At 43.3% G+C, this 16,534-nt stretch overlaps 1 protein-coding gene across 1 annotated transcript; it reads left to right on the plus strand.

Moving 5' to 3' along the window:
- Positions 1-9,476: 9,476 nt before the first annotated feature.
- Positions 9,477-16,265, plus strand: lrrc4.2 (leucine rich repeat containing 4.2). Its single transcript, XM_069711094.1, has 2 exons — positions 9,477-10,616; positions 10,770-16,265. Exon 2 carries the CDS (start codon positions 10,891-10,893, stop codon positions 12,889-12,891), a length of 2,001 nt encoding a protein of 666 aa, XP_069567195.1. The 5' UTR covers positions 9,477-10,616; positions 10,770-10,890; the 3' UTR covers positions 12,892-16,265.
- The last annotated feature ends 269 nt before the right edge of the window (positions 16,266-16,534 follow it).

The following is a 16,534-nucleotide window of genomic DNA, read 5'->3' on the forward strand; positions in this document are numbered from 1 at the left end:
GCATAGTGGGGTGTGTTTTTGTGTGCACGCTTGAGTGTACCTTTGTCACAAAACGGTGCTGGCAAAAATTTGCTCAGTGACTCATTTGTAAAAGTGGTCTTTCTTCTTATTATGGCCTTTGAAATACTATGGATGAAGACCAACTTCACTATTTGAATGAGTACAAATATTTCCAGTGGATTACATAGGGCTGGTAAATATTTTATGGCAACTAAATTGAATTTCCCATCTCAGCATGGGGAGCAACAGCTTTGGGTTCAAGGTTGTGGTCCAGTGTACATGACTTTACTCCAGAGTATGTGAGTATTTAAAGCTGTGTGGCTCACCAGACTTTTGAAATTTGAATGAGCACTTCCTGTGGGTTCTGTGTAATACACAGTACTGCAGTTAATTACCCAGATCTTCTGAGATGGCTCTAAACAAGTAGCATTTTTTATTTTTATTTTTTTTAAAAGGGTGTAATACACACCATCACCCACATGAACATGTATAAATGAAGGTCATTAGTCTGCAAACAATGACAGCTCTGTCCAGAAATGCTCTTTTTGCTCATGGGAAGTAAGAATGTCACTTTCATTCCAAGCTCACAAAAATCAATCACTGCACTAATGAGATACACAAATATAATTAACTGGGTTTGAGCATCCAGACGTGAAAACAAAAATAGATAAATACCAAAACCTGTTAACAGCTAATTTCCTGGCGAGCGGGGTCGGGGGTGGGATTATTTATTCAATTCCACAGAAGCGTGCCACTCTGATTTATAGTGTTTACTGTCATAATCATAGTGTTCAGTCTTCCTCACAACCCTAACATTACCTGACCCTCGTTTGGAACAAAGGGATCACGGGGCTGTGGCTCAGATAGTAGAGCGGGTTGCCGGGTTAATTGTAAGGTTGGTGGTTCAATCCCTGGCAACGCTTGTCCACATGCCAAAGGGCCTTCGGCCTGAACCCCAAGTTACTCCCGATGGCAGGTGAGCACAGCAGCTCTGTCACCATTGGTGTGAGTGCGAATGAGAGGTAAAAATTGTAAAAGTGCTTTGAAGGACACTAAGGAATAATGGGTTTATATAAGTGCAGACCATTTATCATTTCTTTACAACGGCATATAGTGTATTTATTGAAAGCTGTGACACAGTTGTGTATCGAGTTGATGTTTTGCACAGCAGCCAAAATTGTGCAAACAGAGCACATGCTATTCCTCAAAAACATATATTGACCGGTTTACTGATTTCTCAAAAAAAAAAAAAAATCATACTCTGACTGCTCGTCTTCTCATTTATCTTTGTCTGTGTTTTTCACCTAATGTGCACATTCTCTCGGTGTGAGACGCATGAGATTAGCATATGACCCCATTCACTGGCTGTTTGTGTCCCAACTACCAAATACCTACTGTGTTCTCAGCACAGGGAAATCAATAAAATCCATTTAGCTGCAGTGTTTCTGTTAAGAGCTGTTTGTCAGACAAGATGTGATTTTTGTATGATGGATTTATAAAACAATCCGGTCAGCTGTTACCGTATGTAGATTAGCGAAACAATATGGTGACAAAATGTGGGCTTTAATTGACAGATGCATCCATTTGCATTGCCAGAATTTCATTATGTCTGACTCGTGCAAATTTTTTTACATAAGATCCGCCACAGATGTCCATAACATGTTTTGTTCGATTACAAAATAGGAATTTATTTAATTCATTTAATACAGCGGCTGTCAGATACTAAAGGGATATAAATTTAAAGTAACTTTCCAGTCTATAAATCATTAATGGTTTTAGTTAAATGTTGGATTTTCAGAAGTTACACATTTGCATCACAAGAATAAATATTAACAATGGACAATCTTAAAAGATGCACTGAATAAAATCAAATTTTTTTTTCAATGTGAAATTCTAAAAGGATTAATGAAATTGACATGCAATAAAAATGATCATTTATGCAAATATACACACACAATAGCGTGCGATAGACCAAGACAGATACAAATTAGTTGTAAAAGACCGTACTCACATGCAGAGTGGTCGTGTAACGTGCGATATTTACATTTTATGTTTATTGCTTACATTTCATTAAAAAAAAAGCAAAGAGTTGGCAAATAGCCAGTGGGTGAATGGGACATCGCAAAATAATTGGCCCTTCTTTGACATCTGAAGCCAAGATACTAGGCCTGGGAGAAATCTCATCCTATTTACAAACTAATTATGAAGGGAATCCTCAAACTTACCAGATGAAAAGGCCAGGTAAAAATGTATATCTGTGTGGGGACTTAAAATGTGAATAAAATCAGTTTCGAAACCCTCAGAGTTGAATAACAAATTCATCTGAATCATATTATTGCCGTATATCTTTAATTCAAATACAAGTTTAATTTTACATCCTTATACACTGTGGTTTGAGACAGATGATTGTTTTTTTTCATCTCTAACAGCAACACCATGAAGGGCATTCAAAAACACTTCTGACAATTCTTGTATTCAGGATCCACCTTTTAATTACATTGCTTTAGAGGAAACAGGGTGCTTTTTATCTAGTTGCGCTTCTGTCTGTAGACTCATCTTACAAGATGCCTAATGAAAGAAAATGATATGTCAGATACTTCTACAAATGCTAGAGTTTCATGTTCATATCTTGGACAGCAGTAGGTGTAAATTGGCCTGCTGCACAAGGCAGGGCTGCAGTGAAGCTTCAATATCTAACCCTCAGTGCAGGAAGGAGCACTCCCACAGGTCGTTTCTTCCGACGGCTATCAGACTGTACAACTCCACCCTACGATATCGTTGCACTGTTCATCTTATTTCATTTCATTGCACCGGACATTTTTTTTCCATTTATCCCAAACTGTCTTTATTTATTATTTATATTTTGTATCATTTATTTATTTTTTGTGTACTTAGTCTGCATGTGCGTATTTATTCTAAAATAATATATATTTTTTATCCATCTTATTTCTTATATGTATTTGTAATTTTTTTCATATTGTGTGCACTTTTGGATTTTTTTCTTGCTGCTGTGACGACCGAATTTCCCCACTGTGGGATTAATAAAGTCAATCTAATTTAATGTAAACTGATTCTCACAGCAAAGTACACTGTTGGGCTTGGCTCATGACCACATGGTCATCTAGCACAGACTGTCAACAGCCTTCACACTCAGTTAAGGAGTAATTCTCAGTTTTTGGGGGGGCTGGTAGTACCACACGAGTTGTCAGTACGACGGAACAGTCCGAATAAATATCAAATCTGTTTGGCTCGACGCCCATTCTCCTGCCTCCTGACAAATAGCAATAAATATATGTTGATCATCCCACTTTCTCTAGCATGGTCCCTCTTTCGGTGGTGTTGGATTACGGAGTGAGTTCAGCCCACAGTGTGGGAATCGGTATATCCTGGTGTGAGTCAACTCTCCTCAGACTGTGGGTCGATGGTGCTGACTGAGCCAGGACAGCTAATAAATCACCTCCTGCTGTCCTAAAATGGCGGGGTTGTGATTGGGGAGGGAAGGGAGCCGTGAGCGAGGGTTAATGAATACAGGCCACATCGATCTGCTTCCGCCGGTCTCCTCTCTCACACCATCCACTCCTCTCTTCTCAGGCCAAATGCTGCTCCAGCGCTTTGCTGACCTGCCACGCTAAGCACGGCCCGAGTTGCGAGAGATCCACAGGGGCCGGGGGACATCGAGCCTGAGCGAAGGCAAGGTAGTGGCTAATGCTAGCGGCTAATTGGATCCGTCGGCTCTAACTACAGAACGCGTCGGCGCTGCATTGGTCAAACAATCGCGTTCAGTAACTGAGCAGTAGCCTGCACATCGTCACGTGCCCTGCAGCCGAAGGAGCGGGTGACCGTGACGCGACTGTGGTAGTGCTGGCTTCCGCGGCTGGAGGTAGAACGATGAGTCGAAGCCCATCGAGAGTCTTGACCTTTACACCTTACTGGCATACGTGTTTGGCCCGTGACCGCAGGGTCAGCTCGCAATGCCTGTCGCCAGCTTTTAACACATGCGAGAAGAACAACTGCTACCGGTCATCGTGTTTCAGACCGCAGCAGTCAGCAGTAAGAGTGAGCGGTGTCAGAAACAGTACGTTGTAGGCCAGCTGTGGTCAGAGCAGCAGACAGCGTCACTGCAGACGACTCGTAGCAGAGCCGGAGCCATCGAGTGTCATAACCTGAACCTTCGGTGGAGGTCAAAACCCGCACAGACTAATTGGGCGACACACACACACACAAGTGCACGTAGATTCAACTTCCTACGACATTCAATTTCCCCTTCAACCCTGAGTCAGTTTTGTAGGGCAGGATGTCACTCGCTCAGTATTGACTTGACACATTGTTGTTGTTGTTGGTTTTTTTTTAACACAACACAGCTTTTGGCCTAAATATATCTAGCACCACCCCCACCATCTCGGTGTAGTGTTGACCCCAACCTTCCACAGATAGTAACCACACGCTCCATATTTCTGCAGCTTTGTCTGCCTTAAATATCTCGAATTGTCAGTTTTTAATACTGGCCAAAAAGGTTTCCTCTCCTCCACGCAGTGACCTGTCTGATATAGTAACAGTGGGATATTTCAAGTTTGACAACTTCTGCGTGAGCACAGAGATTAGCCCTGCACACTGTGAGTAATTCAGGAACTGCCTCTGTGAAAAATCGACCAAATACAAAATAACAGGTGCAAATAGATTTGAGACACAGCTTCAGAAACCATACATGTACTGAATGACCAGCTGTGACTGAACACATCAGGGCACGGATCCACATTTGTGATGCTCTGATTAAATCTTATGTACTGACGGTGGCGAAGGTAATCATGTGCCATATATGCCATCTGTATTTTCTGTGTTGTATTTCTCTATTTGGAAACAATTACTATTTTGTCCGTTTTCAGGGAATACAAACTTTTTTTTTTTCAAATGACCTATTCCTGACCCTGTGATCCTATCATTGCCGGCCCAGTAACAAAAAGATCATCAGTTTTTGTGTCTCTTATTGAACTGGCCATAGATGCCTAGCTTCCATCAATACTTGGGGATTCTGAAGCTTCTTCAGTGTTTCTGCCTTCAAGGCATGTAGAGCTGTGATTTATGCAACACTTTTAGCACTTAAGGATGCTCGTTCATCTGAAATATGTATTGAAAAAAATAATGATGCATGCTAAATAGGAAACCTAAGCATGCAGCACAATAAGTTATTATAAGCCTTTACTAGGAGTGGTTTTATAAATGACAAATGCTTAAGTGAATAAAAAATGTTCAACAGCAAACTGCGCGGTTTGTATAAAATGTAATGTTGCTGACTGCTCCACATGATTGTCGAGTAAAAGAGGTTGTCTATTAACGGACAATGTTATATTTTCGTACTGCTGTTGTAAGGAAATGGAAATGAATGCAATGCTGCGCTGCATTATTGATCTGTGGGGTGGGGGGGGGGGCTTTCTGGTTTGCCAACTAATTTGCCTGATTATCTACTGCTGTCATTTACCAAAATGAGCCAAAATATTATTACCACACACAGTTGAAGCCAATTATCTTATAACAATGGTGCATGTAAAAGGGCTGGGGTCCAAATGACGAGTCAGTCCCCACAGTGAATGTGTTGGATGCGGCAGAAATGGGCAGGTGCAAAGACCTGGGACACTTTGATAAGGGACAAATCGTTCTGGCCAGAGGACTGGGTCAGAGCATCTCTGAAGCAGCACAGCCTGTGGGGTAATTCCAGTCAACAGTGGTCCGAGAAGGGACAAGCCACGAACCGGTGACATGGTGCTGGGAAATGTTCTGCTGGAACAAGTTTGACCACAGCGGCTCAAACTGGAAACTTACAGGACTTAAAGGATCTGCTGCTAAACTCACGGTACCGGATGCCACAGGGCTGTTTCACAGGTCTTGAAGTTCCCATGCCATAGTGGCTTGGAGCTGTTTTGGTGGCACACAAAGGACCAACAGCATATTAGGCAGGGGTGGTCATACTGTTTTTGCTCATCAGGGAACAATTGTTTTTTTTTGCATGATGTATATTAAAAAAAAAAAAAAGATTAAATAGAAAATGTAAAATTAAATCCAGCTACAAACTAATATTCTTACAAAGAACCAACAAAACAAGAGGCCTTTCACATGGCTCCTCCAGAACAGGACCGGATGTCATTATAACAACATCACTCTTCAAGGAGCAAAATATCTATAAATCAACAAATCACAAAATGTAATTTGAATGACCAAAAACTGATATATTGACTAAACAGCTAACCCATCTCGTTCATAATTTCTGGCATTTTTAAACAAGACAGATTTTTTTTTTTTTTAAATTGATTAATGTTGTGTATTTGACACTCTTACACAACAGACTATGATTTACTGCACACTATACATTTATTTTCAGATGGCAGTAAATCGTCACCCCGAACCTCACTTCACATATTTATAGGAAGAACTGGCCTTCAGCAGCTGTGGCTGATATTTCTTCCTCCAATAACCCCATGGAAACATGGAAACAATCCCAGAGGGACAGAGAGGCACAGGGAGACAGAGACGTAAAGACAGCGGGACGAAACGATATATATTCAATGTGCTAACTGACCTTTCCATGCTCATGCCCCCTGTAATCGCATTAACACAGCAGCTACCACCATGGCCATCAATTATCTGACCAACGCTGCCTGCCCCACCTTAACTAATAGTTATCCCCCCCCCCCCTCCTCCTTCGTCTCCCCCCATTATGCATCACCTCTCACTATTTCTTCCTCATCTCGAATCTTCCCTTTAAAGCACCACATCTAATGGGAATAGAATAGGTACATGAGCTGCACTTGGCACGTTTTTGAAAATTCTTGTCCAGCCTATCCGGGATACTACCTCCAGACAGCCAGATGTGAGAGGGGTTTTTTTTTTTCGTTTTTTTTTTTTTTTTACTCTTTCATTCAGTCTTTGACTTTGAGGAGGCTGAAATAACAGATAAAAAAAAAAAAAAATTCTTTGATGCATTAAACAAACTGAGATATAAGTTTCATTTATTCTCTTTGTTGCTCACACTGAGGTTTTACTCCCAAATATTGTAGGGCAACGAAGGACAGACGTGGTGGTTTTTGATAATAGCATTGGTCTTACCTGGTCACTCCTTTTTTTGTTGAAACATAAGATATCAAATAATCTGGACACAATGTTTATCATGTCCTTCTTTTGCAGCTTTAAGTAAATGATATTATTAAGGCTACACAATACAGGCATGGAACACAAGCCCACGGGGAAATAGAATGTAAATATGTGCACACAGTTGTCACCGATATATGCACAGCACTGAATTGCTTTAAAATCCACACAATACAAGAAGAAAGCATATTAGGGAATGCAATCTGTCAATCAGTGTGGAGAGAAGAGAAGAAATATATGTCATGCCCAAGCACATTATATCCATGTCCCTTCAGTTTCCTGACAAGGACGAACTTTCTGAAATGAAAGCAGCAGAATGAAAATGAATGTGTTGCATTCAGAAAGGCAACAGCCTTCACTATTTTATTTATAAGTATTCGGAATATAATAATAAGCATTATCATTTATTCATTCTTATATTTTATTTATGTTTGTATATGTTAGCACAAACGAGGGATCACATTCAGAAACACGCATACATCAGTCCTGATGCTCTTCTTCTGTAAACTGTACTTTGCATCTATTTAAAATAGCTTCTTTATCACTTCGTCCTCTTTGTGGCCCAACACAGACCCAGCACATGAATTTCTCAACAACATCTTCGTGGTGAAACGCAAAATCCCAGTAATGTGCTTCTTATTTTTATAAATTGGAATTAAGAGTGGAATTGACATATATTACTGTTTGCTGTATTGTTTTTTTTCCATGATAGACCCCAACAGCAATATGTATGGGGCAGGATGGAGGAAGAGAGGGAGAGAGAACGTGGTCATTAGGGAGACTCCTTCTCCTGCATTCAAATGATGCTTAATCCAACACTATCAACACTCCTCTCGTCCCTCCTACTCCTCACCCTAATCCTCATCCTTCTTTTTCTCTATTTTTCTGTGCCATTTCACCGAGGAGTAGGGAGCACCATGCAGTACGTTCCCTCCCCTGTCTCCCTCATTCTTCTTCTCTATCCCTATTTATCTCATTCCTCTCTCCTTTCTATAGGCTCCTCTCCCCTATTTCACCAAGGACTTGGATATATCTCCTCCTACTACCCCCCCCACCCCCTCCCTCCACTCTCTCCGTAAGTAAGTCTCTTTCCCCTCTATCTCTCTGTCTTTCTCTCATCTTTCCAAGAGATAACTGTGTGCGAGCTCTTTCATCTTCCTCCTCCCTGAAGAGAAGACTGCCCAGCAGACACAGAGAAGCAGAGTCAGCATTTCCGTCCTCTATGATGTCACGGACCCCCGACCCAAACCCCCTCCTCCCCTCCCTCCCCCTTCTCCCCGGCCACCACCTCCACCACCACTTCCAAATAACTGGCACCACATGAGAAATCCCACATAACTAACAAAATAAGAGAAATCAAACACAACAAACAGCTCTGTCTGCCTGTCCCTTACAGAACTAATGCACGAGGGAAACACTCACCAAACTGAGGCTTACAAGAGGTGAGGAATAGCAGCAAGCTGCATCTCCACTGGAAAACTCTGGCGCACTGCTGCGCTCATGAGAAAAGAGAGAGAGAGAGAGAGAGAGAGAGAGAGAGAGAGAGAGAGAGAGAGAGAGAGAGAGAGAGAGAGAGAACACAAAACCACTACTGGAGCTGGAGTGTAAAAGTCTGACCTTTTGTCTGTGTATGATACATTGGAATGGGAGGTTGTTTTTTTTTTTGTTTGAACGGTGGGTTGTGGAGAGGTGGCATCTAGAGGGGCAAGCAGGAGAGAGGGGAGGATCGGCGCAGGTAAAGTGATCCACAGAGTGAAGAGTGAAGGAAGGCGGCGAGGTGGGGGGGGGGGGACGGCACGCGAGAGACGGAGAAAGAGAGCGAGAGAGGGTAGAGGAGAAGATAGTTACAGTGGAGGGAGGGAGGAGGAGGGGTCGGGGGGAGGAGGGGGGTAGGTTGAATGTGTTAATACACAGGAACACTGCATCAAACCAATGCACTGCTCTGAGGCTGGCTGAGCAGCTGAGAGGAGTGCGTCAGCAGTACATTCACGTTCCCACTGAAGGACAAAGGGAGGGGGCAGAGCGAGCATCTTAGCCGCCTGCAACACCGACACACATCGGAGGGGGGGGGGGGGGGTAATAGAGAAAAAAGAGAGAGATTGGAGAATAAACAAGAAGAGGAGATGTGGATTAGAATGCCGCTCCTGCTGTTTCGGTGACGGTGGGCTGCCTGTTAGACTGCTTGCGTGCCTCTCCATCGCTCTCTCACACACTCTGTCTTTCTCTTGCTCTCGATCTGTCAGTGGTTCTTCTCTCTCTCTCTCTCTCTCTCTCTCTCTCTCTTTCACGGTCTCTCTTTCCCTCCCTCCCTCGCCTCTCTCTCTCTCTCTCTCTCTCTCTCTCTCTCTCGCTCTCTCTCTTTCTCTGGCTACTGCAGTAGTCCACCAGCCAGCCGCAAGTCTGACAGCCACACACATGGCTAACTGCCACAACTTACTACCTCAGCCCTGGAGAGAAAACTAACAAACAAGGGAGCAGGAGGACACTGCAGGAGACAGCCCGGGGGACAAACAGACAGCGAGCGGAGAGAAGAAATCTCCAACGTCTTGCTCTGCTTATGGATACAGATACGGAGCTCACTTCCACACACATCCTCCCAGCGTCATCCTCTCTCTTTTTTCTCTCATTGCAGAAGAGGACAGGAGTGCGCGCTCTCCCTCTCCCTTCCCGACAGCCTTTTGCGAAGCTCCAACAGCGCAGCGCATCCCCTCCTCCACCCCCCACACAGCGCCACCATCTCTCCCACCACCCCTAACTCCCCCCCCCCCCCCAGGAGGAATAGATGGATTACTGCTAACTGTGCACACGGCAGCCTGCAGCTGCTCTGACCAGGGCCAGCCCAACGTTTGGGAGGAAGCGAGAGGAGCACAGAGGAGGAGAGGAGAGGAGAGGAGGGGATGACTGTGCCGGGAGTTCTTTAGCCTTTTTCTGTCTCTCAGTCTCTGTCACAACAGGGCTAATCAGCGACCGACAAGCCCTTGGCAAAGTCACAGTGAGGGAGGTCTCTCACCCAAACAGGCGACCAGTCGACGAGCCAACACATGCATCAGGAGCCGACAGAACAGGGGATTTTTTTTTTTTGACTTGTTTCAGTTGGTCACTTCTTCTCTCCTCCTCTGTCGTGTTGAACTGTGTTATGGAGCGTTGTGATTTATCCACAGTGGAGCTGCATTTTGGAGTCTGCAGCCTGGCAGGGGGGCAGTTAGTGAGGGCAGGAGGGATCCAGGCACCTGCTAAGCCTTCATGGCCTTACCTCTGCCTGTGAGTGTTTTTCATGCTGCTCTCGGTCTTTAATATCAGGAGCCATTTTGTACCTTTGGCTCACAGAGGGCCACATCACTTTTTCCAAAAAGGGAAAACAAGAAAACGTCTGTCTCATGTCAGTCCACGGAGAGGAGTTATAAATGAGTGCGATGCTTGACTGTTGCTTTTAACGTTTGGAAAGAGGCAAAAAGGAGCACTTTCAAACTAATGAGGTACGTCACTGACACTCTTACTCAACCGTTTTCTTAAACTGCTTGCTTCACTGCTTCCTCTCTGCTACTTCTTGTATTAATCTCTCTCACTCTGTCTCCCTGTCTGTCCCTCTTTTTTCCCCTTCCTTCGCTTACACTACAATTTTGATGTAGCATCTCCCTGCACTGTCGATGGAAGTTGGGAGCCTTGAGTTGCTCCAGCCAGGCTAGGGTGGTCTGTCCTTTGGTGTGTGCCATCTCCCCCCACCATGCAGAATAATGAGCCCTCCACACCATGAGTCCTCTGGGCCAGGTTAGTGTGCAGCCTACCTGGAACGCAGCCCTGCTCGCCGTGCTCTCTCTCATGGTGCCTGCTCTCAGTATGTGCCAGTCCACGGGCCCTGAGATGGGCTCAGCTAACCCCCAGAGCTGTCCAGGTGTGTGCTCCTGCACTAACCAGCTCAGCAAGGTGGTGTGTACCCGCAGAGGTCTGATCAGGGTTCCTCCGAACATCCCAACCAACACCAGGTACTTGAACCTTATGGAAAACAGCATAGAGACTATACAGGCAGACACCTTCAGACACCTGCATCACCTGGAGGTGCTACAGTTGGGCAGGAATGCTATCAGGCAGATTGAAGTGGGGGCCTTCAATGGCCTGACCAGTCTCAACACCCTGGAGCTGTTTGACAACCGACTAACAGTCATACCCAGTGGAGCTTTTGAATACCTGTCAAAGTTGAGAGAATTGTGGCTCCGAAACAATCCCATTGAGAGCATCCCCTCTTACGCCTTCAACCGTGTCCCCTCACTCATGAGACTGGACCTGGGAGAGCTGAGGAAATTGGAGTACATCTCTGATGGGGCGTTCGAGGGCCTTCATAACCTTAAGTACCTGAACTTGGGGATGTGCAACCTGAGGGAATTTCCTCATCTTCTGCCTCTGGTGGGATTGGAGGAGTTAGAGATATCCGAGAATGTTTTCCCTGAACTGAAGCCCGTTTCCTTCCGTGGGCTCAAGAATTTACGTAAACTGTGGATTATGAACTCAGCCATCACTACCATAGAGAGGAATGCGTTTGATGACATCACAGCCTTGGTGGAGCTCAATTTAGCCCATAATAACCTGTCGTCCCTGCCCCATAACCTCTTCACCCCTCTGCAGTACCTGGTGGAGCTACACCTACACCACAACCCTTGGCGATGCGACTGTGATGTAGTGTGGCTCTCCTGGTGGCTCAGAGAATACATTCCCACAAATTCCACCTGCTGTGGACGCTGCCACACCCCACTCCACATGAGAGGACGATACCTGGTGGAGGTTGATCAGACCACCTTTCAGTGTTCGGCACCATTCATACTTGATGCTCCGAGAGATCTGAACATTTCGGCAGCGAGGGTGGCAGAACTGAAGTGCCGCACCGCTGCCATGAGCTCGGTCCGATGGCTTCTCCCGAATGGGACTGTGTTGACCCACGGCTCAACTCACCCGAGGATATCTGTCCTCAACGACGGCACGCTCAACTTCTCCAATGTTCTCCCATCAGACACGGGGGTCTACACCTGCATGGTGAGCAACATGGCAGGAAATTCCAATGCCTCGGCCTACCTAAACGTCAGCAATGCTGAACTCAACACATCTAATCTGTCCTACTTCACCACCGTTACAGTGGAAGTTTTGGAGCCCACAGTGGAGGAGACCCCGAAACCCAAGCCTACCGTCCCTGCCTCGCCCTCCGTCTTTCAACCTGTCTTTATCTCCACCCCTACTGTCCTGTTCCAAAACACTCAGACTCCAAGGCAGGTGTCAATTCCCACTGCCAGAGTCCCTAGTGGGCCAGCTGCCAGCCTGGACGAAGTGATGAAAACCACCAAAATCATCATTGGCTGTTTTGTTGCTGTCACCTTGCTGGCAGCTGCCATGTTGATAGCTTTCTATAAGTTGCGCAAGAGGCATCAACAGAGGAGCACGGTGGCAGCAGCCAGGACCATAGAAATCATACAGATGGAGGAAGAAGTTCCTCCTGTTCCGCCGCCCACATCCGGATCTAGTGGCTCTGATGACACAGGGTTGGTACTGCCTACACTAGTGGAACACAACAGCAACACCTTTAAGCCTGGGTACGTGTCCTCCTCCTCCGCATCTCGCTCAGGGGGCTACGGAGCCCACTGGACCCAGAACAACTCTCTTCATCGCTCTGTCAGACAGCATCACAGCCACATCAGCACCATTGCTGATCCCTACGTCATTAAGACTACTCACGGCAAGGAGAAGGTTCAAGAGACCCAAATCTGAGTAATGCTCCCTATGGATCTATCTCTGACTCTGCCCAAACCTCTCCTCTCCTCACTGCTCATCAGTCCATGCAATAGAATGCACAAAGAACAAAACGGTAACTTTCTTTTGTACAGAAGTGCAAAACAGAGACAGTTTTTTGTTTATTGTACATGCCTATACATAAGTATATAAATATGAAAAAAATACAAATATATATATAAATGAAAATACCGTCAGGCAGTGGTGAGACATACAGATTATATTAGAAAAGAAAGCAATTTCAAACTATTTTCTAATAACTGGTGACTTCTATTTAAAAAAGACAAAGATAATGAATTGCTTTTTTGACTGAAAATAGAAGGTGATACTGTCTACTGTAGGATAAAAGGAATTTAGTTTGTTTTTTGACCATATTTAAGAGGCAGTAAAAAAAACTCTTTATAAAAAGGCACCAGTTTCTAAATACAACCCCAAATGTAAGCTACAGTTTTTACTGTGCCAAATATTATATGCAATAAAATGGTATTTCCAGACTAAGGAACACAAAAAGACACAGAAGCAAAATCTAGATAGATACAAACATTTGTCCAATAAGCAGCATAATGGCACAGATAGATTGTGCTGTTCAGTAGCTATCAGCCAAATGCTTTTGGACTGCAGTGAATTTCTGCAGCTAAGGTTTAACCCTCTGTTTGCTGGAGCTAAACTGCGTTTATTTGACAGTGCCAGTGCTTCTTAGTTGTAGCGTATCTAAACATGTTTATTTAGTGTGCACATGATTCCCCATTGGTTCAACTGGCAAAGGTGGAATGCAGGCTAATAACAGTTGTTGCAAATAGGTTGTTCTGTTATTGGTTGCATTTGTATTGTTTTGTTTTTTTGTTCCCTTAGGTTTTGACATGCTTCTTAATGGCTTGTGTAGTGTTTAGGGCTAATTTAGTAATGCATTACAGCAGTTGCCTGACTTGTCTCTGCAAGGGCTCATTCCGATGCTAATTTTTCAAGGGAACAGACATGTGGTGCAGTGATACAGAGCTTTGCTGACCGTTCTGCTTTTGGAGAAAAACACAGGATTGAAACAAAATGAATGTCCGACACCGGGGCTTTTCCATGGACTACATTGAAACATTACTTTGTGTTTCTTTTTTCTTTTAACATTTTATTTTTAGCAACACTATTTTTATGGAGAGACAAAGGAGGCTATAAAAAATAAAAACCTTTGGTTTGTATTTCTCTAATCAGAAAAACTTTCATCTAATGTTTTTTCTTCTCCCTGAATATATTTCCATTTGTGTGTGTAAGTTGTTTAATCGTAAAGGCTGGAGGCAGTATTGTAAATCGTATCCTACCCCAAACCCCCATCTTACGGTCCTATGCATTTACTTAGTGTCTGCATGAATGGGTCTTTAAGTAACTGGTGTACAATGCTGCATTATACCCCACAGTGGGGCTCTATGCAGGTCAGACAGGCTGTTGGTCTTTGATGCCTCAGCTTAGTTTTCAACATTGATTTCTCAGTGACTGTGAAGGGGAAAAATACATGTATCCCACAGTTCTACAGTTTGTGGGTTTCTTTTCCTTCCGCATTCATTTGCAGGTTGTAGTTTTTATCTGAATCTGACATTTATCAAGGGGGAAAAAAAGCATATGTTGTGTTTGTAACAGAAGACAAAAAACTGGGATTCAACACATGAGGTACAACACAAACCTACTTCAAAAAAAGCAAGTACTAGAATCCAATCTTAATATACCCAGTCCCTCCAGGATTTCGCCAAATTTTTTTTTGTGATTGTTGCGATCAAAAATACTTGATTTTGCGGGGGATTTTCTCAAAAATTGCGCAAGTGAGTTGTCTGTGTAAAATTGCGGCAATTTGAAAAAATTGCAAGTTCAGAAAGAAAAATGATATTTTTATAACACTCCCTGATAAAGGAATAAATAATATAATAATAATCACTTCCTGTGATAATAATCATGCTGCACATCACAGAAATATTTTCGTTCTAATCTTTTTTTATTTATTTATTTATTGAACTTAGAGAACCATGGGGCTAAAAGTTACACACACAAAAAAAAAAAAAATCATAAAAGTGACGCAACTATACAGAACAGATAGGCTGTGACTGTAATATAGAATATGACTACATCAGCTGTCAAAATAAGAGCTTTAGATGCCGTTTAATTCATGTTAATTCAAAAACACATAAACAAAGTGTGGTCTCTTACAGCTTGACGCGTGTATAAATTTCCTGTAGCATACAGTAATATGTAATCACTTCCATTGATAATAAGCATTTCATTAGAAACATTTATTGTGAAGGCCACATCTCCGCAAACCCTGCCACTTCCATTTCTTCTGCTGTTCTGGTTTCCTCCCGTGCACAGTTTGTTTTGGTGAGGAGATGAGAGGAGGAGAGCCGTAATGATTGTAAATGAGGAGTTATTTGTGTGAATAAAGCGAGTTTTGTCTGAAAAGACTTACTTTATACCCTAATACTTTCAGCGCAGCTTCTGCTGACTACATTTTTCGCAGAAAAAAAAAAAATCACAGAAATTTTAAAAAATGTCGCAGTTTGCTTGAACTTGTGTTAATTATTACAATCGCAAGATCTCGATTTCCTGGAGGGATTGTATACCACCTAACAATGGGAAAGCACACAGATTTGTATTATTTATTTTGTGCAGTTGCTGTATGTGTCAGTGCATTTCTGAGCAATCTGAATGATCTTAACATCAAGCAGCTAAAAGGCCCCCTGCCATAATTAAGTGTCTGTAGTGACTGAAATGTCTTACGCATTATTATTATTATTATTAATTATATAATTATACTGTCTCCCTTCATACAACCACTCATTAGTCCTTCTTATTTTGTACTGATTTTGACATATACTATTCCAACCTGCAGGTTACTGGTCCTTTAAAAAGTTTAATTTTGCACGACAACAGTGCTCCTGCTGAGGCTATTTGTGGATAAAGAGGAAATTAAAGTGATAATTATGGAGCCTGATGAGTTGACAGGAACACCAAGGCTTCATTTAAAACCTCCAAGCTGGACAGACTGTAACATCAAGAGACAGTAATGTGTTGTGAGTTACTGACTGAAATGCTACTTTACGTATAGCCTACATGTTTCTTTTCTCCAAAATCCACACCACAATGAACTGCATTACAATAGATACACTTCCAGAGCAGTAAAACAAAACAGGAACAGCAACTATGTCACTCTTGAATAGAGGTTGAGTGAGAGAGAGTCCATTTTCTCAGGAGTTTGTGTCCATTTAAAAAAAAAAAAAATGTATTGTTTAAATACTGTGAATACATTAAGGTACAGAACATATTGCAAGCATAAATTAAATACCTCCAATTATTTTGGCGGTTTCCGAAGCTTTAAATGGGTGGCTGAGAGTGTTTTCTGGCAGCACACCACTGTGTGAGTACAGGTAGGCCTCACAAGCAGATGGAACTCAAGTGTTTCCTCGTTTTCCTTAAGAAAATGTGAGAGCGACACACTACTGAATATTCAGCCACCAACAGAATGTGATGGCTGCTCTTTGCTTTGGCAAAACAGAATGTTCTTGGTTGTTACAGTATGTGTGGGTTGGAAAAGAACAGACTCTTATTATTTCCCCAGCACAGCGTGGCTCTGGCCGTGCAAGCGGCT

The sequence above is a fragment of the Brachyistius frenatus genome, unplaced genomic scaffold (genome assembly GCF_029030835.1).
Source record: "Brachyistius frenatus isolate BFR_SWC_R1_liver_20210118 unplaced genomic scaffold, ASM2903083v1 Contig_97, whole genome shotgun sequence".
In the NCBI taxonomy this organism is placed as follows: Eukaryota; Metazoa; Chordata; class Actinopteri; family Embiotocidae; genus Brachyistius; species Brachyistius frenatus.